The sequence below is a fragment of the Lissotriton vulgaris genome, chromosome 2_2, assembly GCF_964263255.1.
Source record: "Lissotriton vulgaris chromosome 2_2, aLisVul1.2, whole genome shotgun sequence".
Classification (NCBI taxonomy): domain Eukaryota; kingdom Metazoa; phylum Chordata; class Amphibia; order Caudata; family Salamandridae; genus Lissotriton; species Lissotriton vulgaris.
The window spans coordinates 318,704,533-318,729,233 of record NC_141688.1 but is presented as its reverse complement, the minus strand read 5'-3'; the positions used below and the strand labels follow the sequence as shown (position 1 = coordinate 318,729,233).

The 24,701-nt window shown below is 44.7% G+C and overlaps 1 protein-coding gene across 8 annotated transcripts in view; it reads left to right on the top strand.

Moving 5' to 3' along the window:
* Positions 1 to 24,701, top strand: part of CKAP5 (cytoskeleton associated protein 5) — a 901,993-nt gene that overhangs the window by 287,685 nt on the left and 589,607 nt on the right. For all 8 annotated transcript variants that reach the window (XM_086959680.1, XM_086959676.1, XM_086959682.1 and 5 more), the window contains exons 18-20: positions 14,642 to 14,736; positions 15,841 to 15,898; positions 15,977 to 16,102. In XM_086959680.1, the coding sequence (XP_086815806.1) occupies positions 14,642 to 14,736; positions 15,841 to 15,898; positions 15,977 to 16,102 (279 nt within the window). The remainder of the gene's footprint in view (positions 1 to 14,641; positions 14,737 to 15,840; positions 15,899 to 15,976; positions 16,103 to 24,701) is intronic.

Below are 24,701 nucleotides of genomic sequence, written 5' to 3'. Positions count from 1 at the left end.
TCCAGAAACATGTCTGGTGATGTCAAATGGCGGTCAGCCATTCAGGACCCACACTAAGGCTGGTTGTTTTTCAGAGGGCATCTCTAAGATGCCCTCTGAGTGCATTTTACATTAAACCCAATACTGGCATCAGTGTGGGTTTAATGTGCTGACATGTTTGCTACCAAACTTCCCAGGTTTCAGTTAACCCATTAAGGAGCTGACCATATTATATTTATGGCTTTACTGTACTTACAATGTCTGAGAATGGACTTGGACTCTGTTGGGTTACAAGCTCATGCAACTGTACCCTCACCTGTGGTCTAGTGCACCCTGCTAGAAGGATGACTTGCCTAGGTCGCAGGCAGTGGATTGCCGGCATGGCACAAAGGATATGTGCTATGGTACTCTTGACGTTTCTCTGCACCAAAACATGCAGCCTGCAAATGCAGTATGTGGGTTTATAGGTACAGGGTTTCTAAGGTTGGCACAATAGGTGCTGTAGCCCTTAGAGGCTTTCCCTGGTCCCACTGCCATTGTTACCTATGATACCTTTTACAAGGGTCTTACGGAGGACAAAAGATTGGCCAAATGTGGGTACAAACGTACAGTTTTGGCGAAAGAAAACCAGCCCTGGGAACCTAATGGGAAGAGACCCGAGACACATCAAGTCGTAATGTATCGAGTATCAAGCAAAAGTTTCGAAATAACCATTCAAAAAGGGTCACTTTCCTACAGGTACCTACATGGATGTGTAGCCATGTTCACAAAACACTACTGCCTTGAGAGGCGAGTGACATTTTGCCCTGTTGGCTTTGCAGGACTGTTTGGCCTGAGCCAGTTCAAACCAACCACCTGAGTAGGTGACCGACGTTGAGTTATTGGTACACTTGAACAGGGTGAACAACATAATTCTGGGATTGGCCAATCGGGCTACAAATTTTAATTTAAAAAAAATCATAAATTGCCCACCTCAATGTCCTATTTTTGTGATATGAGCCGTCAAGTGAAAGAAAAAGCCTAGCAACTAATTTGTTTGAAAAACGTGCGCTGCTCCAAACTCCAAAGACTCTGAAAAGTTTACAATCCATTTTAGAATTCCTAAATGTTGGCAGAGCATGCGTGCATGAGCATGTGAGCTGTAGATCAAATGCTGTGCTTAGCTCGCCATCTGGTGTTTGGTCAGGATGTTTGCACTTTGTTTTTCTACGAAGAGGTCTTTCCAGTAACGAGGTAGGTGACTCCACCTTTCGCTGATAGCGCGCATGGGCATCGACTCCATCTCCAGATTGTTTTTTTCCACCATCGGGTTTGGATGTGTATTGCTGCACTCCGGTTCAATTTCTCGGACCCCTGCCCATTCTGGGGGAGGAGGTTTGGCACTCAGTCCCAGGATGTGCATTGTTTCAGACCCCTAGAGTAGTAGGCTCTCGAGCCAGGGGTCCAGAAACATGTCTGGGGAATGGCAGCTGGCGAGCAGTCACTCAGCCTGGACAAGAGTGGAAGGTCGTTTTTCTGGGGGCATCTCTAAGATGCCCTGTGTGCATTTTTCATTAAATCCCACACTGGCATCAGCAAGAACTAAAGCATGATGGGATACTGGTGATCCATGGGTTCTTAAAGGCACAGCTTTTATTAACTCCCATAATGACAGCAGATGGGGCTACTCTGTCCTGCTCTCCTTCATCTCTATGCTGAACTGAAAAAGGGTTTGTGAAAGATTTATGCTGTTGTACTAAAAGCTAATGAAATTATATATAGATAGTTCTCCTAACCCCTTTTTTAAGTACAAGATGAAGATTTGAGCCATTGCAGCCTATCCATATACGCTGCATGATATTTTCTTTAAGTGACTCTGCAGGCCTTCCTGAACATCTACACTTAAGATATATTGTGAAAAAGTGCTCCGGGGTGCCCACACGTGAGCGGAACTAATCAGTGTTTGACTATAATGGCAATTCCTCTACCAGCGAACTGGAGTTACATTTAAAACTATTCCTTCCTGGTGCCCCCTCGCAAGCGTTCTTCCTACTCCATCATGGGATTTGTATTAATATTCAACCCCTAATGTAAATAGCAATTCTCTAGTATTGGGGTATCTTTCATAGATTCACATGCTTGAATCATTCCCAGTCGTTGGAAGTGGGAGTCCCATGGTACATAAAAATAGCAATATATATCCATAAAATAGCTATATCATAGCTAAGAGTAACAAGAAGTAATACTAGACGTTAATAAGAAGAATCATTTCATGACTTGTCAAGGTCCTTATATATAGTACAAACTGCAGCCAATCAGGCCACCGCATCCCCTAGAACCTTCTCAGAGGCTCAGGCGCTCAGATTTTCTACTGCACGTCGTGTGAAGGGAGTCTCCCTGAGCTCTGCTCAGTACTTTTCATCTTCAGGATTCTTCAGAATGATCTTTTAGGATGTTGTCTTCAAAGAAATCTCTCTTCAGACCTAGTGAGTCTTGTTGGAAGCTCCGGCTATTTTCTGAAGACCCCCACAAGAAATGCATTTACTGCCTGTATCCCGACCACCAGGTGAGACTGCAAGATATGCTGAACTTTCCCTCAAAAGACTTTGAGAGACAGAGGGACGTCTTCTTCTGTGGCTACTGAAGCTTAAGGACCAGGACAGCCCTTTGTCTGAAATTCAGAGTACTTCCTCTCTCAAAACTGCTTCCTCTAGGAAGAGGGTTAACGACACAGAATGGTCTTCTCCTGGGGCTAAGGTGTTGAAAAAGCAGCACACTTCCAAACTTGATGTGTTGCCTTCCTCCTCAAAAAAGACTCCTCCATCTATTAAGGGTAAGCCTTTACCCTCTACACCCCAGAGAAAGACTCTTAAATCTCAGGCTTCTAAAACTAATCCTGAAAAAAATGTACCTTAGAAACGGGGTCCCTTGTTGACTATCTCAACGTCGAAGCCTGCCGTCGCAACGACTACTACGCCAACGGTCACATTTTCATCTCCAAAGCCTCGGATGATCCTGTCTGCATCCTCGCCGTCGATGCTGGTGTCAATATCTGTGGGACCAAGCACGCTGATCACTTCCTTCTCGTCGACAAAGAAGGTGAAGACTGCTATAGATGCCTCTTCAAAGACTAAGATGACCCAGTCGGCGTTAGCCTAGTCAACGTTGTTTATAATTGCCCAACGACTAGTGCCCCGCCGATGACGGCCTTGTCGATGCTACAGAGGTCTTCATGCACTGACCTCCAAGTATGGTCTTCGTCTACGGCCACAGCATCGTCATCGTTTTCTATGGTGCCATCTACAAATTTGCCACTGTCTACAGCAGAGGCTTCCTTGCTTCGGACACAAATCTTCTTTGGAGGTCCTCTTACCTATTCATACCTCCCCAAATAAAGTTCCTCTTGCTTTGCCTGAGCAGTTATTGGATTATGGGGCCGATGAGTAAGAATCTGAGGAAGACTAGATTTTGTGCTGCCTGGAGCCCTGCTGAGGTCTTCATGAAGTACCAGGATGAGGACCAAGAGTGACTGTTACCCTGAGGCTTCTGCTTCAGCTCCAGTGACAAACCTTACTGCACAGATGCCTTTGTCTCTTAACCTCAACACATGCTAGATGACTACTATTGCCGATCCCCCTCCATCTCAATCTGCCTCTACTGTCCCACAAACACCTGTTCCTCAGTCTTCATCGGTACTTAGGTCGCCCAGACCATTTTCTCCAGTGGTTTCGGTGTCCCACCACCTTCAGGACTCACACACCACAAATGACCGAGAACAGAGAGAGTTAGATTACCGATCTCTCCTTACTGAATGGGATGAGTATCAAATACAAACTCTGTCTCCTTCCACTTCCACTCCTGCTCCTGTTGACTCCCCTCCAGTTGACATCAGAGGTTTTCGCGTTCTGATGGAGAGAGCGTCACAACAGTTCCACCTTCCTATGGAAACCAAGAAGGATGATTGTTTCCTTTGATATTTAAAGACCAGCCTAGGAAACTGGTGCGAACAATACCTATTATCCACTTTATTTGGCAAGAAGGTCTGAAGGTTATGAAGACCCCAGCCTCCATTCCTGCGGTCTGGCCTTGTTTTGAAAAGAAATACAAGGCACCTGATAATTCACCAGCATGTCTGATTGGTCAGCCAAAGGCAGATTCCGTTATTTCCCAAGCGGAATTGCAAAAACAGGTGATGGACCGAATGAGGATCAATGTCACACATTCAACCCAGTCAAAAGATCTGGGTCCTAATCCATCGTTTTTTTGCACTCCACACCACCCTGGGTTAGACAATGGCGATATGCAAATCAGCTCTGACCCTGTGCCCCATGGGAACAGTCCAGTCCGAACTACAAAAGCCATGTCCTTCCCAGAACGGAATCAAGCATCCGAGGACCGGACCGGTTTCGAGGTAACACCTCATCAGCCCGGCTAGCTTGACTCCAGTGGTGTGGAGTGCCTGGGACCCACGTCTGGGCATCCCCAGTACACTTATAGCGGAATTGCAAAAACAACAGGTGATGGACCGAATGAGGATCAATGTCACACATTCAACCCAGTCAAAAGATCTGGGTCCTAATCCATCGTTTTTTTGCACTCCACACCATCCTGGGTTAGACAATGGCGATATGCAAATCAGCTCTGACCCTGTGCCCCATGGGAACAGTCCAGTCCGAACTACAAAAGCCATGTCCTTCCCAGAACGGAATCAAGCATCCGAGGACCGGACCGGTTTCGAGGTAACACCTCATCAGCCCGGCTAGCTAGACTCCAGTGGTGTGGAGTGCCTGGGACCCACGTCTGGGCATCCCCAGTACACTTATAGTGGAATTGCAAAAACAGGTGACTGGGGGAATGTGTGACATTGATCCACATTCGGTCCATCACTTTTTGTTTTTGTTATTTCCCAAGCGGCACGACGTCTAGCACGGAATCCTTACACTCAGTTGTCTGCTCTCCCTGATCGGGATGGGAGATTCCATTTATAAGTAGGTTTCTACAATGGCAGCCACTACTGTCCGGGCAGCCAACTCTCTGGCCATCTTAGGCCGCTACGATAGACAGATGTGGTCAGACGGCTCTCCCTTTATCGGTTACCAGATTCCTCCAAGACGGTGCGCTAAAAATCCTCCAAGAGGGAGAACGAATCTCGGCTGAGATTATAGACTTTGCTGTGGATGTTGCTTCTACAGGTTTTCACCAGCTAGCAGGAGCTGCAGTCCTTCGGCGTCAGGGCTGGTTGAAGGCCACTTCTTTTCATCAGAAGATTAGACATGGCTTTTGACGGTCAATCTCTTTGGTCAGCACACTGTACTCTTCAATTTCGGAAGCAGCCCTTTTGAGGCGCAAGAGGTCGTGGATCCTTGTCTGTTTGAGGTTGTTACAGTCAGTCCAGACAGTACCAGTCTTATCAAGGGAGCCAACGTTACTCTTAACTCCAAGAATCCTTCCGGCAGCCACCGGCTACATCGTATGCACATAACAGAAGGAAGTCCTCCTACTGGGGATGTTATACATCTAAGAAGCAGTGACAACTGTCACCTGCCACCCGCTCTACTGCTCAATCCTACAAAAGTTGGAGGAAGGATCTCCCGTTTCTACTCAACCTGGTCTGCCAGAACCACAGACAAATGGGTCTTGGACATAGTGGTCACTGGCCACGTCCTGGAATTCGTCAAACTTCATTTAAATTCTCCTCTCAAAGGCCAGTCTCAGCTCATCTCAGCAAGCTTTTCTCCCAAATAAATCTGATGAAGAAACGAGCGATCATAGTGGTTCCAAGAGTACAAAAAGGCACAGGTTTCTATCCAAGATTTTTTCTAATAAAGAAATCGGGAGAATGGCGACCCATTCTGGACCTTTGTTCCCTTAACAAATATCTCAAAAAGCAATCCTTCCAGATATTGCCTCTCCAAGAAGTTCTTCAGCTTCTCACTCCGGAGGATCATATGACCACCCTCGACCCCCAAAACGCATTCTTTCATGTCCCGATATTACCCAAACACAGAACATTCTTAAGGTTCAGAGTGGCTGGCAGGGACTTCCAGTTCAAAGTCCTTCCCTTTGGACTACGTTCTGCGCCCGTGTCTTCACCAAGGTTTTGTGAAAGATAACAGGAGTATAAACCCATCAACCATGTTGGGATTGGGGTAGAGAATTATACACAAGGAACAATATCCCAACCGATATTGTTTGTAGACAATTATTAAGGATATCTATACAGTATTATCCAGACAGAAAAAGGAGACTCCGTTTGATTTTCATATGTGCTCAAGGCATCATCTTTATAAACATTCAAAAAGGGTATGAAACAGTTGAGATTAACAGTTAATATCAGCACTGTAGTATTAAATAATAAGTGACAGCCCAAGGTTGTACAAGGTGCACGAGTGCAGAAGGTGAGTGACACTACGGCGACACAAGTGACAGTGAGAGCAGCGTGGACGGCGCAGAGTGAGTAGTGAACAATTATGTACAGTGAATAAAATCAACAAAGTGGTTTCAAGATAGTTCTGAAAGATTATTATTCATTCCATTTTTTTTGCGAAAACCACTATGTGAAGGGCGCCTAGAATCTCGCTGGAGAGTAGACTGCGTTTCGATCCGTAAGATTTTGGATCATCATCAGGACAAGGGGGCTGGAGGCAGTCCTGTAAAGGGGAAAAGGGGAGAGGACAAGGAGTGAGTGACAGGTATGGCCGGGGATGTGGGCAACCAGGAGAAATGAAAGGGATGGTTGGCTCACCGTTGTCGGCAGCAGATTATTCAGGAACTGTAATTCTATTCAGTCAGGAGGTAGTTTAGGTGCCTCGCAGGACGTGCCCCCCTTTTGACAGGCCCACCCACCTCCGCTTCTACCTCCACCCGCCTAATAACTCACGTATCCTCTTAGAGAAATTAGAGAAACTCAAGAAGAAACCAATCAGAACAGACTTACATTCCTGGATGCTCACGGACTACCTCCGCTCCGGTGTCATTCCAGTAGGATTACAGATCCGTAACACCCCGGCAATCTTCACCAATGATCCAAAATTCCGTACCAGCTTCAGTCACCTTTCAACTACGTGTTCTCGCCACTGGATGGTGTTAGGCATTGATACTGCCATTGAACATAGCAGAAAGTAACTCAAAAAAATCGAGGAACTTGAGCAACTCATCCTGGGTGACTCCGCTATCCCAGACGCAAAAAGTCTGCTAGAGAAAGTTAACACCACCATCTCTACCTTTAGCACATTCAAACTGAATATGAAAGCGCAACCGGTACTACCAATGGGGCCCTCCCCAATAATGACCTCACTGGCTAATTCCAATCTCTCTATCACCGCCATTAATGAACTCATACCCATCTTTAATCTATCCAATCATGACCAGCGATGAAACTCATATTCTGTCCCGCGGTCTAAGTTTTGTCCCAACTGAAAGAACAAATTTCCTGGAATTAGTCAAGCCTACTCAGATTTCTTAGAAGAATAGGCCTAAGACAATTCATTAGCAACAAGACTGAACCCAATGAGCCTATAATCCAAAGTTTCCATCGTCCCTCTTCTTTCAACCCGCCATCGGCCACAATGTCACCAGAAATCTTAGCATTTGAAAGACTAGTGCTTCGTGACATTGCTGAACTACAGTCTCGACCACAATTTGTCCCTTACAAAAACTCCCTCGCCGAAAAACAAGCATTAAAGGCCTTGAAGAGTAACAGACATTATTATTAAGCCTGCAGACAAAGGCGTTGGGATTGTCGTTATTGAGGCGGACAAATAAGACTCTGAAATCAAACGCCAACTCAACAATGCCGAACACTACTGTCCACTGACCAAAGATCCACTACAAGAGATCAGAAAGAAGATCAAGGATGTGACATAATAATAATAATCCACATTTGTAAAGCGCACACTCACCCGTAAGGGTCTCTAGGCGCTGGGGGCCGTCGGGAAGATTAAGCAAGCTATTGCCCAGAGTCACATGGTGCTGCGCTAACCTGCCGCTGGTGCCAGGGATCGAACCGTGATCCCCTCATCCACGCACTCCGGTAATGTTTTACCTAAAATTCATAAAGACCAAAACAATCCACCTGGCAGGCCCATTGTTTCTGGCTGCGGATCTATTCTAGAACCTATAGGGAAATACATTGATGCCATTCTCAAAGAATTTGTCTCCAGCACACACTTTCATCAGGGACACCACAGATCTCATCAATACTATCGTAGACTTGGACTACGACACAGAGCGAAACCTCATGGTTGGACTAGATATCGAGTACCGATATACAAATATCCCCCACCGAGCAGGTCTACAAGTGATCGAAATCCTTCTCCACTCCAGACCCCAACCTGTCAAAATTCCACCCCACTTCATCATGGATCTTTTACGTATTGCACTTCAAAATAATTATTTTCTTTAGAAACACTTTTTATTTACAGATCAAGGGAGTCTCCATGGGAGCATGTTTTGCTCCCAATTTTGCGATACTGTATGTCCATCACTTGGAAAAAACTCTTGTCCTCCAACCATCTAATCCTTTCCATGACAATATAAATTTGTGGCGACGTTATATAGACGACATTCTGCTACTTTGGAATTGCACTAAGGAAACCCTTTTGTCCTTTATTGACTGGTTGAATCATTCACAGGAACATCTCCACTTCACAAGTGAATGCAAGCAGAACGACTTGCCCTTCCTAGACGTCACCATCCATGCTGAGGAGGGTAAACTAGGAACTAGTCTGTTCCGTAAATCGACCAAAAGAAATACACTGCTTCAATATGCAAGCTACCACCCGAGAGGACTCGGAGATGGATTCCCTTTTGGACAATTTCTCCGAATTAGGCGAAACTGCAAATGGCGTCATGACTATTTCATGGAGGGTGATGTCCTGACCAAAAAACCCATCGCCTGAGGATACCCCAAACAATTGGTCTCTAGAGCTCGGAAAAGAGCGTGGTACTCGCACAGAGAACATCTCCTCACCAACCAAACGAAACAACCCCTAAAGAGAATTCCTTTTGTCTCAATGTAGCCCCAGTAGCAACAAAGTGGCTAAAATAATCAAAAAGAATTGGTCTATCCTCCGTCCTTTTGAACCCTTCAAAGATGAACCTCTTCTCTTATCAAAGAGGAGACAATTTGTCAAGTCACTTGGTACATGCAATTACTTGGCCAGTAAAGATGCCTGATCACCACAGCATTACCGCAGCATGGGGCCTGCTGCCAGTACTGGGCCATTTCAAATGTCAAAGCTGTTCAGTGTGTGAACTTACTACTAACACCAAGGTCTTTAGATACAAAGACAGAACTCACACTTTGAGAAAAAATACCAACTGTAGATCAACCAATGTGATCTACGCCATCGAGTGCCCATGCCAACTTATTTATGTCGGCCAAACGACCCAACCCATAAAGAACAGAATTGTGCAACACAAAAGTCGCATCAATTGCAAGGTGACCTCAGCACCATTGGTGAACCACTACCTTGAAAAACATCACAGGTATACAGACATTAAATGGCAAGTGATCGAACATTTGACACTAGCCACAAGAGGCGGTGACATCAAATCCCTCTTAAACAAGAGTGAATGCAAGTTGATGACCCTCTGTGATTCCGTCAACGGATTGAACACTATTGATGAGTGGAATAGCACGATTACCATCTGACGACCTTGCCCCTAGTGCTCTCTCCATACATAGGCTGCCACCCCAACTCACGCCTAAATCTTCCCCTCCTCATGATAGATCTCCGTTTGAGTTCCTAAATCTACTGCTATATACCATCAATGTACGGTGTACTACGTTGATATTTTGCGTAAATTCTGATTAGAAACTGTACAACTGTTACCTTGTTAAGAATTATCAATGTATGGTTCATCCGGTTTATACATTGTCAAATTCACAAGTGTTCCTAATAGAAACTCCTGTAATCCTATCGCAACCCCCCCACCCGTTCTCCCTCCCTGTCCCCTTTCTCCCTCGTTCATTTATAGATACTGCTCACTCGTCCTATTAACCATTGATTGTATAATTGATGCATTCTGCATCTTTATCTTGACCCCTTCATTATTCCCTACCCTTAACCTGGTCATCCCGTGACATTCGGCTCCGTCACTGACAGCCGCTTCCCACGAGCTGCCCTCTATTCCCAACGACCCGCCCATCTACCCGCCTTCGTAGCCCGCTCTACCTATCCCTGCATCTCTACCACCAGAGCTTCCCCGCGTAATCAGACCGGCATTCCACACCAATCACTACTTAGCTCTGTTAAATCAACGAGATCGCCCAGGCAACGCCGGAACAGCGCTTCACTCGTTCGTCCCAATTTATGGACAGGTACGGGCACACAGACTACTCACGGCACGCCACTTGACCCAATTACTCTGCATCCTCAGAGATCATTTATCCCTTCCCCTTGTTTCCCCAGATTCATTCCCCTGCTCCCTCCCGCCGATTACACCAGGATCAGCGGAGATACCTCCATGGACCACGCCGTTTTAGGCTAACCACTCCTTTTGCGGTAAGTTTACTGCAGGTCTTCATCCTTAGCCGCAGAGGTTTTGTACTACGGAACCCGCATTCTGTGTCAGTTGCGATCTTATGTGAAAGCTGATCCGGTGCATCTTCTTTCCAGATCTGCCCCCTCCCCGCTGATCACGCTGGGATCAGCGTATAATGAACCTTGGACCACACGGCCATAAATTACTCAGTGGTAAGCGCAATTCTTGCCCCTCACACCTGGTATTGCTGGCACGTTACGTCCAATAACAAACTACATTTCCTTTATTTATTTGTCGCACCCCAGTTGTACTAAACTTGAAGTACCGACCACGTGTTCTATAAACACCCCACCCCCTCCCGCCAACCACGCTGGGATCAGCGTTAGAATCATCCCTGGACCATGTGGCTCTAAATCATTCCGTGGTAAGTCTACATCGTGCTCCCTGCACTGGGTAAGACAGGCTCTTCGTTCCCCTCGACTTATAATCCTTTTCATTTCTCATCCCCCAGCTCTTCTACACTTGATGTATCTACCCTGTGAGCTTTATTCTATTAAGGCACGTCCTGCGAGGAACCTAAATTACCTCCTGACTGAATAGAATTACAGTTCCTGAATAATCTGCTGCCGACAACGGTGAGCCAACCATCCCTTTAATTTCTTCTGGTTGCCCGCATCCCCGGCCATACCTGTCACTCACACCTTGTCCTCTCCCCTTTTCCCCTTCACAGCACTGCCTCCAGCCCCCTTGTCCTGATGATGATCCAAAATCTTACGGATCGAAACGCAGTCTACTCTCCAGCGAGATTCTAGGCGCCCTTCACATAGTGGTTTTCGCAAAAAAAATGGAAAATGAAATCTTTCTGAACTATCTTGAAACCACTTTGTTGATTATATTCACTGTACACAATTGTTCACTACTCACTCTGCGCCGTCCACGCTGCTCTTACTGTCACTTGTGTCGCCGTAGTGTCACTCACCTTCTGCACTCGTGCACCTTGTACAACCTTGGGCTGTCACTTATTTAATACTGCAGTGCTGATATTAACTGTTAATCTCAACGGTTTCATACCCTTTTTGAATGTTTATAAAGATGATGCCTTGATCACTTATGAAAATCGAACGGAGTCTTCTTTTTCTGTCTGGATAATACTGTATAGATATCCTTAATAATTGTCTACAAACAATACCGGTTGGGATATTGTTCACCAAGGTTTTGGCACATCTTTGACAACGTGGGATACAAATACTTCCCTATCTCGACTGCCTTATCAAGGCAAATTCATTCGCAGTCTCAACCGCCCATACTCTGATGTCTTTCCCTTTTCCAATCTCTAGGCCTCTCCATCAATCTGGACAAGTCTCAACTCATCCCTTTACAAAAGAGAACGTTCTTGAGAGCCACTATAGACACTCTGAAGACACAAGCCTTTGTCTCAAACGAAAGGCCACAAAAGATTTTCAAGTTTGCCAAGCTACTACGCACAAGGTGCGTTTCTGTCCGACAGTTCTAGTCACTTCTGGGTATGCTTTCATCCTGCATTCCCTGGTCCCCAATTGTCGTCTCAAGATGAGACCCTTGGAAGAGGAGATAAACGAAAAGTGGCTAAAGATTTCGGTGTCCTTTGACGATCTCATCCGCATCACGCCTCCGATACGGAAAGTGTTGCTTTGGTGGACTTGCATGAGGAACGTTGCAGCAGGCCGCTCGTTATTAGTGGAGGCTCCAAGTTTCGTCATCACCACAGACTCCGCCCTCGAAGGTGGGGAGCGCATCTTCAAGGCCTCAGTCAACGGCAAATGGGATACTCAACAACAGACTTGGCATATCAACCTTTTGGAGTTGCTAGTGATTTTCCTGGCTCTGAAATCTTTTTGCACTATCATTCTTGGAGCATCAGTGTTGACCCGGACGGACAACACAACAAGCATGCACTACCTAAACAAACAAGGGGGCACAAGATCCACATTGCTGTCTCAGCAGGCTCTGCAAATTTTGGATTGGGCTATCCAACATCAAATAACTGACAGCGGTCCATGTCCCGGGAGTGTCCAACATCCTTGCGGACACCCTCAGCAGGTCGACCTCATCCAACCATGCGTGGAACTCCATCAACCAACGTTAGACCGCATCTTTCAGAAGTGGGGTTGACGCAATTAGGATCTATTTGCGTCCAGCCTGAACTGCAAATGTCCATTCTACGCAAGTTGGCCTCCCCATCAGGACTTGTGTGGGAATGCACGTTTGATGAACTGGTCAAAAATCTGCCCACGCTTTTCCGCCAATACTGTTGGTCCCCAGGGAACTCCGGAAATGTCTTGTCGCCTGCTTCTCATAGCTCCCAGGTGGCCTCGCCAGTTCTGGTTTATACAACTCCTCCTATCCGAATGCGATCCCATTCAGCTACGATCAATACCAAATCTCCTCTCCATACACAATGGCCAGATCTGCCATCCGGATCCTGCATCTCTGCTCTTAACGGCCTGGTGCCTGAGCACCTTGAATTTGCTCACTTAGACATTCCTTCAGACTGTAGAGAAGTCTTCGCTAACACCAGAGCGCCTTCCACTGTAAAAACGTACATGCACAAATGGAAATGTTTCTGCCTTTGGTGTCAAACCTCCGACCTCCTCCCAATCCATGCAAAACTAGAACGACTTTTACCTTTCTTTATACATCTGGCAAGGTCAGGCCTTTCCCACTCTACTCTTAAAGTATTCCTAGCGGCTATCAAGATTCCGACAGGATGGTTCAAACTCTTTACTCCTCTAGTATCATTCAGCAATTCTTCGAAGGATTGTTTTGTATGTTTCCTCCCATCCGTCTCCCACCTCCACCCTGGCATCTTAACATTGTTCTGTCACAACTCATGCAACACCCTTTTGAACCTATCCATAGGGCTGATTTGAAATGTTTCGTGGAAAACGTCTCTGCTGTTAGCCCTCACATCGGCTATGTGGGTCAGTGACATTCAAGACTTCACTATAAAACCACCTTTCCTCCAATTCACCAGAGACTCAGTAGTGCTCCGCACTAACCCGGATTTTATTCCTAAAGTGCCTTCTGATTTCCATCTCAACGAGCCGGCCATTGTAAAGACTTTCTTCCCTAATCCACAATCACCTGGTGAAAGGAATTTACATACTCTTAATGTCAAGAGATGTCTTAACTTTTATTTGCAAAGGACAGCCTTAATACGAAAGTCTCAGCTTTTTATAGCCTACGGCAGGATGCATAAGGGACATTCAGTATCCAAACAGTCCATCGCACATTGGATTTCTGCTGCATCTTTGTCATCGGTAAGCAGGTAGACCTCTACAGGCAACTCCTAGAGCGCATTCTACAAGAGGTTCTGCGCAATCTTGCTCAATAAGGTGAGCCTGTTTCTTCCCCCCTCCTGCATTGATGGTGTGTGTGTGTGTGTGTGTGTGTGTGTATATATGTGTGTATATATATATATATATATGTATATATATATATATATATATATATATGTATATATATATATGTATATATATATATGTATGTGTATGTACAGTTTCTTTTTCGTGTTTACAGTTATGCTTCTCTGATTTCACAAGAATAATTATGGAATTACTGCTTTCTACTCTGATTCAAGCATGTAAATCTAAGAAAGACACCCCATATTTAAGAAGAACAAAAGTTACTTACCTGTTAACTGTGGTTCTCCAGTATTGGTGTCTTTCATAGATTCACATGCGATCCACCCACCTCCACTCAGTCTCCCCTCTTCTCCGTGGCACTTGTGCTGGAAAATCTGAGAGCCTGAGCATCTGAGGAGAAGGTTCTAGGAGATGCTGTCGCCTGATTGGCTGCAGTTTGACCTGGACAAGTCCTGAAGGTGAAATGTTTTTTCCTATTGACTTCTAGTAATACTTCCTGTTACTCGTAGCTATGATATAGCTATTTTATGGATATATATTGCTAGTTTTATGTACCATGGGACTCCCACTTCGACTGGGAATGATTCAACATGTCAATCTATGAAAGACACCAATACTGCAGAACCACAGTTTACAGGTAAGTAACTTTTTGTTCGTCCTCACCAAGAAATAGCAATTAGCGTTTATAGACATTTCTTATGTGAGTATCTGCTGTGGCGAAGATTCTGTTCCTGCTCTTCCTGATGAAATGTTTCCTCAATCGATCCAACCCTTTTGCATCTTGCTTCCAGGTGATGTCCTTGGCCTTTGCACAAAAGAATCCCAAGAACCAATCCGAGACACTGAACTGGCTTGCCAATGCTATCAAGGAGTTTGGTTTTACTGGGTAACTATTAACCCTGGGAATGAGTGGGCAGGTGATGGGTTTTGGTTTCTGGTAAGGGATGCATTGAATCCGAAGAGCACTTTGTACTGCTTGCACTAAAGGTTTGGTCAAGCTAATACTATGCAGTAAACCTTTTTATTTAAAAAAACTTGAAGTGCAGTGGTTATTTTCTGTTTGTCTTCATAAATCTCTGCTTTTGAGCCCTCACATTAAGGTTCTGTCCTTACTCAACCATTACCCTGTGTACTCTTGATAGCACTACTGTGTTAGTGAAGATGTCCAATCCAGTGAAAGGGGTCAGTTTTGTCTGGTATATTTTGCTATGTTTGGACTCTCTGGCTTACCTTGTGTTGGGTACATAGGTTAGTAGGAAACCAGTGCAAAAATTGCTTTTTTAGTGTGGGCATTTGGAGTCTCCTATTAAGTGTTTTTTGGGTCACAGTATCACGCAACAGCACTATTACACCTCAGCATAGTTTTTTACAGAACCTTAAAACAAATATCTACCCTCTGACTCAAAATGCAAAACTTCTCATCAATCACGTACTGTTTCACATCTCACCTGCAAAACATTAATGGCTTTCACCACACTTCATTAAAGGGACACAATCACTTACTACAACCCTAACAAATCAATAACTCCCCTTTTCTTACCATCTATTTTCACACATTGATATGCAATGCCTCCCATACATCAAATGACTTCAAAATTAATAAAGCTGAACACCATACATAACCAAACCACCTTAACATATCACTATCCCTGTTGCACACCATGTCATCAAACTTCATAGCACCACTGCAGATAAACGATATTGTACCCTAACTTGTCAGCACAAACTTGGTACCTTACGCCAGGGGATTGTTTTTCACACACACCTTATGTATGGGTGATGGGAGATGCTTTTTGTGGCACGAAGGACTGTTTAATACACCTTGTTGGTGGATCAAACTGGTGAAGATGGTGCCTAGATGTTTCTGATCCCTATAGAGTAGGCCTAGATATGCTTAATACTTGTTGTGATTGTCATGTGCTGATTGGCTGTTTGGATGACACTTGACAGACTTAACTGTTTAACTTCTGCAACTTATTATTACTTTCAGGTTGAATGTCAAGGCTTTCATTGCAAATGTAAAGACTGCCCTTGCTGCTACGAATCCTGTAAGTATGTCTTCTATCATTCTGTGTTCACAAAAGTCTCTTGAGGTTGTCTCTAAATAGCTTTCAACTGTTTCACAGGCAGTCAGGACATCTGCCATCACTCTGCTTGGAGGAATGTTTTTGTACGTCGGACCACCCCTTCGCATGTTTTTTGAAGACGAGAAGCCTGCCCTTCTAACACAGATAGATGCAGAGTTTGAGAAGGTAAAGTACCATTGATACTTAAAAATGACTGAATTCAGACTTGATCAACTGTTAAAATTCAGACTTTGCTGCAAAAGGAATGTCTTTGTAAAGCGATTACATGTTTTGTGGACACCCAAATAATTGACACTACTTGAGGCTTGAATCTGGTCCTACCTTGTTGGATGGAGAGACCGGATTTTTTCTACAGAATTAAGCTTCTATTAATGAAGATAGCATTCTTGTTTTCATAATATCTGTTAGTGTAAGCTACCTGTAGGCCCTCAGCACTTTGGAACTTTCATATTACATAGCACCACCCACGTTCTGAGGACTCTAGCTCCATCTAAATGACTGTGTGCTCTAGAAATGTTTCCCTCTTGTGTAATTCTCTGCAAAGAAAGCATGAGAAAGTCTGACATGAGTCGCCTGTCCTCTGATGAACCTATGATTGGTACAGCAGCTGTTCATGTTCTCTATTGAAAATGCATCCTGAGTGCATGATTAGCACCATCTTGTCAGAAGGATGTTAAACTTCTTGTACATTTTGAGGGAAACCACCGGCTTGTGTCACAGCATACTACCCGAAAGTAAGCAACATCCGAGGCATCCAAATATGGATCTGTCTGCTCTAGGTCATTCGGTGAAGAGGCTGTTCCACACACACTTTGCTTACAATAGGGGCTCACATTTTTTCCAGGAATGATACTCGATTTTACCATTTAGTTTTCTACTGTATGTTTGTCAACGATAGCAGTTGCTGCTTTTCTGTCCCCATTGTCTGACTAGAAAGGAAAGAACCTAGTGGTAAGAGCATCTAACTTTTTCTTTGGAGGGAGCTTGACCATCTTGTCAACTACTCAGACTCAATGCACATGGATTGCCTTCTTTAGATAATCGATGAGGCACAGATACATTGAGTGAAAGTCACTTGTCGTAAGTTGCTTTTCTCTCTAGAGGCATATTTCTGGTTTTACCACTGATATATGTACAAGTGGTGAATCTGCTTATAAGGATGCATGATAACTGTGCACAGGTTAGCTGGATGAATTCTGGTGAAGAACTACCACGATCCCAATCCGGCGAGGGGAATGTCATGGCTGTGTCCTTGCGCCCACACTGTTCTCTCTATGTAAATGGGGTGGTCAGCGAACTACAAGATTGTGAAAATGGCTCTATGTTAAATTGAGGAAAAGTGCCAAGCCTGTCTGCAGACCAATCTTGACTTACGGCCAGGACCCAGTGGTACTTCAGAGGCGAATTAATAAATTCTTGGGGTTTTGAGAGTCCAGGGGCCTGGAAAAAAATGCTGAAAAGACAAAATACATGGTATTTGGCAAGAATAAAGGGAAATGTAGACCAGTAAAGATAATGGGAAAATCACTTGAGAGTGTGTTTAAATTTGATTTGGGAGTACGGTTAACCAAAACGCTGAGCTGGGATCCACAAGTAGATGAAAGCCAACTAACCCGGTTAGAAGTCCAAAACCTTACTACGCTTTCACAAGCAGACATGGTCTCGGTCAATTACTCCTGCCTTGGATATAATGTAGCGTTTCGGATAAGATGGTGCAGTTATGGGGCCGTGGTAATTTGCACATGCTAGCGGTGAGCGAAAATACATTTGCTAGGTATGATACCTGTTCCAGCTAGCACTCCATTGACTCCACTTTTAACCTAGGGTTAAAGAGAATTGCTGATGTGGCCGCAATTAAACCACTGATTTACCGGCTACGCATTGGTTTCACTCCGAAGATAGGTCAATACCTTGAATCTTTGAAGTCATAAATCTGAGTGGTGCCAAACGGATGCCTTGGTTTCGCCATGTAAAATTCTGGGGTAGGGCGCTGGGGTTGATGCATTTGTGGGAAGACTGTAGAACACATTTTCTGCAATGCATCTAATTCCCATCGCAAAAAGTGGATTGGTCCCATTTGTTGCAGATTGGGAATTAGACAATATATAGTGGCTCGAAGGATATTAAAATCTGATACCTCACTACTTATTGTTTTTGCTGTAGGCAGATTTCAGTTGAATGTATGGTTCAGGTCCCAGAAGCTATTGTCCTAAGCTGTTTGTGGGTTCGCAGCTTTAACTGAATTGTATGTGTAGCCATGATTTGTCTTAATTGATTGCTTCCTAGGAACTGCTATAGAGGAATGCTGATGCCCTGAGAGACAGCACTTTCTGTTAGTGAGTTGAAGTTTTTTAAATCTAACAGATTACTGTGATATTTGATAGTATGGATTGATGGTCAATGAGGCACCTACGATTTATAGATTTGATAATTTAATTTTGATCTGTTTTTATCAATGGATATTTTATATAGTTTACGCGTTGGTATAAACTGTTGTCAATCTTGATGTATCCTGACTGAGCAGACAAACATGAAAATGGAAATTATATTGCGTATACTGATTGATAAGTTGATAGTGCTCAAAACAATCTAATTTTACTAATGTATATATTAATAGCATCTCAGTACAAATCACATTTGTGTTTTATAATTTATTACTTTGCACTTTTATGGTTTTATGAGCGAATAAAGTAAATTTGAATTAAAATGTAACTGCTATATGTACAAGTTAAATGAGGAAGAGTCTTTGGGAATACTCCTGGGAGTAAGCCCTGACTGCTGTTTACTAACCAGGTGAAAAGTGGAAATCGCCATTATCCATTTGTTCGGGTTGTCTGGTATTTCTATAGTTTAGCATAGTGAAATCTCCCAGAGTGACTAAATGCTCAAGGTTAAAAGCAGAGACATTTGAAAATCACTCTTGATTACAAATGAAGTAAATGTGGAATTTGTCTCAACCTATTTCTCAATCAAGGGTTTGTAAAGTGCAACAAATCACCTGTGAGGGTCTCGAGGCGCTGGAGTTGCTGCTTTCTTCGTGGTGATATGTTAATTCGAACAGCCAGGTCTTGAGTATTTTCCTGAACTGCTTGGAGCAATGGGAGGGTCCTGAGGTGCAGGGGACTGTCATTCTAGGCTTTGGCCGCCAGGTGTACGGAGTGTCCTCAGTTGCTTTGGTGGATCCGCAGGGGTGTCTGCAAGGAAGAGTGAGGCAGATCGTAGGTGCCTGGTTGGTGGAAGGTCAAGCGTTTGTTGATGTAATCTGGTCCTACTTTGTGCAGGACTTTGTACGAGTGGGTCAACATTTTGAACTGGCACCTCTTCTGGATTGGGAACCAGTGTAGCTCCTTGATTTGGTGTGTAATGTGGGTACCTAGGGGAGGTTGAGGAAGTCTGGCTGCGCAGTACTGCATTGTCTGGAGTCTTCAGAAGGTGTCAGATTATTCCTATGTAACGTGTGCTCCTGTAGTCTGGTGGCGACGAGGACCTGTGTGACTGTCCTTGTATTGACAGGGAGCCACCTAAAGATCTGAAGGGTGGGCATAGTTTGGGTGTGGAAGCAGGCGGGTGAGACTGTTTACTTGTTTCTTCATGGAGAGCTTGCCGTCCAAGATGATGCCAAGGTTGTGGGTGGGGGATGGCCAGAGTTCAGCAGGCTACCATGCCTCTTTCCATGGAGAGGGTTTCTGGGTGGTAAGATCTTCAAGGTGTGCAAATTAAATATGGTCCTAAACTGGGGAATAATGGCACATCTGGAATTCAGTGGTTCAAGGCATATGAGCTGCAGATTATACACTAAGCATTAGATCGCCACCTGGTGTTGGGCTCGGATGATTGCATGCTTTCGTCTTGGAAGAAGTCTTTGTAGTCACGAGATAGGTGACTCCTCCCTTGGACGATAGTGCGCATGGGCATCGGCTCCATCCTTAGATTGTTTTTTTCCGCCACTGGGTTCGGATGAAAGTTTTCCGCTCCGGCTAGAAATAGACTTGTCAAGCACTTAGAAGCGCAAAAGACTTCCTAAACCTCTCGAAACTAATTTCGATATAGACTAACATTGTTTCGACTCAATCAGCTCAATTCCGGTCTAGGACGCGGGCCGTTGGGCCTATCCACGCTGTGAGGCCTACACCTCATGGAAAGGACGCCATTCAAGAGATGCCCCGGGTGTGGAGCAAAGTTTCCACACAGTGACCACCACGAGGTCTGCAACCTGTGCTTATCGCCAGAACACGACTAATCCAGCTGCACAGCCTACGGGTCCTTTCGATCCAAGAAAACCATCTGAGATTCGAGGGCCCGTCGACACGACATGCAGAGATCAGCTCTGGAACCGGTGGATATCTTTGACGACGTTCCGCTTGTTCCCGAAGAAGATTCCGATCTCCGTATCGGAGGCAGACTACTCCGATGACTCCATACCATCGGGTCAGCACGTGAGTACCACTGCCCCTGCACCACACACAGCACCCAGAGTGAAGGCAAAGGTCAACACTCCGCCTCCGGGGCGCAGTCAAGACCGAAAAACCACTTTGTCAGCCCTGCTATCGAGCATGGCTCCGAAGAAAGTCATTAAGCCTTCCGGTAGCTCTGTACCGAGCAAGCCGCACGTGCCGATCCCACCAGCTCCATCTGCATCGAAAGCAAAAGAAGTCTCGGCTCCTAAACCGTCGACTTCTAAAGACAAAGGTATGAAGCCAGCGTCCGAAGTCTCAAAGCAGACGAGACCAGCTTCCACTCAGAAGACAGTCTTCGATGCCAAAACCGACAAGGCCTGATTCAGACATGTCCAAGCCCTCGAAACAGCCTACAACACCGAAAACACCACCTTCGGTGCCTAAAACTACACCAAAAGACACTGTAACAACTCCTAAGGCTGAAGACGAGCAGCAACCTCGTCCGGTACCGAAAAAATCTGCGCCGACACAGGTTCCACAAGGAGAACCACTTTTCCAACCAGATCCTCTGCAAAAGAATATCTACATTGACCCAAAGACAGGTCATGTATCCACTACACCACATGAAGAGTAAGGCAGATGAAACATCCACACCTGTAGTTCCTGCCAAGAAGGACTCTGCCACATCTCGTATGCACCCTTCTTCGCCTATACTTCCTTCTCCTGTTCCTCTTAACAATTCACCACAGATCTCTCCTTCACATTCTCCTCTTTTATCTTCACACTCACCTCAAAATGATGAGTATAGTTTAGGAAGAGGAATAGACACAGATGAGCTTTTCCCATACCCTACAGATGATAGACTGGGAGTACACAAACCCACAGTATGTGCCAGATATTCCTGACCCACAGTCCTATCCATCAAAACCTTCTCTGCCACAAGATAACATTGGCTTTGGTCACCAGTTGAACAGAGCTGCCATTTACCATGGGGTCACTATGCATTCTGATGAGGCAGAAGAAGATTTTCTGTTAGACACATTTAAACAATCGCAAAGGTCTGTTCAAATTCTTCCCATGATTAAAGGGGTCATCAAATATGCTCCAGTGATATTTAAAGACCCTGTACATACTATGATCTTAAACCCTAGAATTGAGAAAAATATAGCCCTGCTCCTGCAGATCCAACCTACATTAAAGGAAAACTACCATTAGATTCACTAGTTGTGTCAAATGCTCACAAACTTCAGGTGAGGCACCCCCACCTGACAAAGAATCCAAGGTCATAGATGCCTCCGGCAAAAGAATAGCTGAGCAAGCTACCACCATGTGGCGCATAGCTAATACACAAGCCCTCCTTTCCCGATATGATGGGGCTCATTATGACCAGTTAGAGAAACTGCTAGAAAATCTACCTGACCAATATAAGGCACAGGCACACAACCTTATACAAGAAGGCAAGCTGATTTCTAATGCCTTAATCAAGTGTACACTAGATGTAGCAGATACTGCATCTAGAGCTGTAAATATGTCGTACTTGGGAGACATGCGTGACTACGCATTTCAGGTTTTAAACTGGAAGTGCAAGCTACCATTTTAAATCAACAATTTAATCCAAACCAATTGTTTGGACCAGAGGTAGACACAGCACTTGAAAAAATGAAGGATACAGACACTGCCAAATATATGGGAGCTTTACAGTCCACACAAACTAGAGGTTCCTTTCGTCGCTCCTTCTACAGAGGGGGCTCCAAACAAACTGGTGCAGACAATACAACATCCTTCAAATCTAACACACAAACATCCTCTAACAAGGGATATTTTAGAGGTGGATATAGAGGAAATAACAACAAAGGAAGAGGTCGGGTAACAACAGTAATCAAACCTCTTCCGCCACAAAACAGTGACTTTCCTCCGCTCCCCCAACAGCATTCCACTCCTGTGGGGGGCAGATTACCACAATTCCTGCCTGTCTGGAACTCCATCACAACAGACAGGTGGGTAACACAGATTATCCAGTATGGCTACTGCCTAGAATTTACAGCAACCCCTCCACACATACCACCCAGGCAGCGTCCAATGTCTACAGACCACCTTACTCTGCTCAAACAAGAAGTTCTGTCACTTCTACAAAAGGACGCAATACAAATAGTTCCTTTACAAGAACAAGGAACAGGTGTTTACTCGCTGTACTTTCTATTTCCCAAGAAGGACGGGACACTAAGACCAATTCTCGACCTCAGGCCCCTCAATCATTACATACAATCAGATCATTTTCATATGATCACTTTACAACAAGTGCTCCCACTGCTGCAACAAGGCGATTTCCTTACACTAGACCTAAAGGACGCCTACTTCCACATTCCTATGCATCCTGCTCACAGAAAGTATCTAAGGTTTGTACTGGAAGGACAACATTATCAGTTCAAAGTCCTTCCATTCGGAGTGACAACGGCACCACAAGTATTCACAAAGTGCCTAGCGGTAGTAGCAGCACATCTCAGGAGACAACAAATGCATGTCTTCCATTATCTAGACGATTGGTTCATAAAAGCAAAGTCATTCAATCAGTGTGTCCAACACACACATCAAACAATTCAAACATTGCACGACTTAGGGTTCACAATCAACTACACCAAGTTGCACCTGCAACCCTCTCATATACATCAGTATGTAGGTGCTACAATAAACACCGACATCTCTAGCGTATCCTAATCCAGCAAGGATACAGAGCATTTAAGCCTTAGTCACAGCTTTTAAACACCAACAATCTCTGCAAGCCAGAGTGTTCATGAGACTAATAGGCATGATGGCCTCCTGCATCTTCATAGTACCATATGCAAGACTGCAAATGCGTCCGTTACAAGAATGTCTGGCACAACAGTGGAATCAGGCTCAAGGTCAGCTCTTAGACCAGGTGTTGGTAGACAGCCGCACACATCGCTATCCGTAGTGGTGGAACACCAACAATTTGACAAGAGGGCGGCCGTTCCTCGAACCTGTTCCACAACTAGTGCTCACAACAGACTCATCCCTCACAGGATGGGGATCCCACCTCTTATCATACACCTCAAGGGCAATGGACCACTCAACAAAGACTGCTCCATATCAACCACCTAGAGCTGCTAGCAATATTCTTAGCACTCAGAACATTACAAGTACAGAACAAAGCTGTCTTAATCCGGACGGAAAAACATGACAGCAATGTATTATATACAAAAACGGGGGGACACACTCTCTACAACTGTCCCAGCTTGCACAGAACCTTTGGAGATTTGCCATTCCACAGAACATATATCTGTTGGCAGAGCACCTTCCAGGAGTTCACAATCAGATAGGAGATCTGTTGAGCCGGCAGACACAACAAATTCACGAATGAGAACTACATCCGCAGGTTCTTCAACCATTCTTCCACAAGTGGGGTCATCCAGACATAGATCTGTTCGCCACACACAAACGCAAAATGCCCAACCTTCGCCGCCAGGTTTCCACACCCGCTGTCCAAGGGCAATGCAATATGGATGAAGTGGTCAGGCAGATTTGTGAACGCTTTTCCGCCACTACCACGAATACCATTAGTAGTGCACAAGCTCAGACAAGTCTCTCAAACTAATCCTAGTTGCTCCCACATGGGCATGCCAACCATGGTTCACCACACTGCTAGAACTATCTTTAGTTCCACACCAACAGCTACGACTGCCTCCATCCCTGCTAACGCAGAACCATGGAGACCTCTGACATCCATACCCAAATCAACTGAATCTGGCGATCTGGCTCCTGAAGTCTTAATTTGGTTATCTTAACCTACCACCAGACTGTATGAACATCATTAAAGAGGCCAGGAGACCTACTACCAGAGATTGATATGCTGCTAAATGGAAGAGATTTGCTATTTATTGCAACAATAACCAAATTTATCCCCTGGATGGTTCCATCCAAAATATCATTTGCTACCTTTTACATTTACAAAGGTCTAAGTTGGCATATTCATCCATGCGCCTGCACCTTGCAGCAATTGCAACATATTTACAAAACAGACATCTGTCTCTTTTTAGAGTACCTGCACTTAATGCATTTATGGAAGGATTAAAAGCATTATCCCACCCAGGTTGCCACCTTCTCCAGTGTGGAACATAAACGTTGTTCTTACAAGAATCATGGGACCCCCCTTTTGAGACCTTACATGAATGTGAACTGCAATTGCTCACATGGAAAACAGCTTTCCTTATTGCTATTACCTCTTAGAAGAGTAAGTGAGATACAAGCATTCACAATACAAGAACCATTTTTACAACTACATCGTAACAAAGTGGTTTTAAGAACTAATCAAAAATTCCTTCCAAAAGTCATTACTCCATTTCATTTAA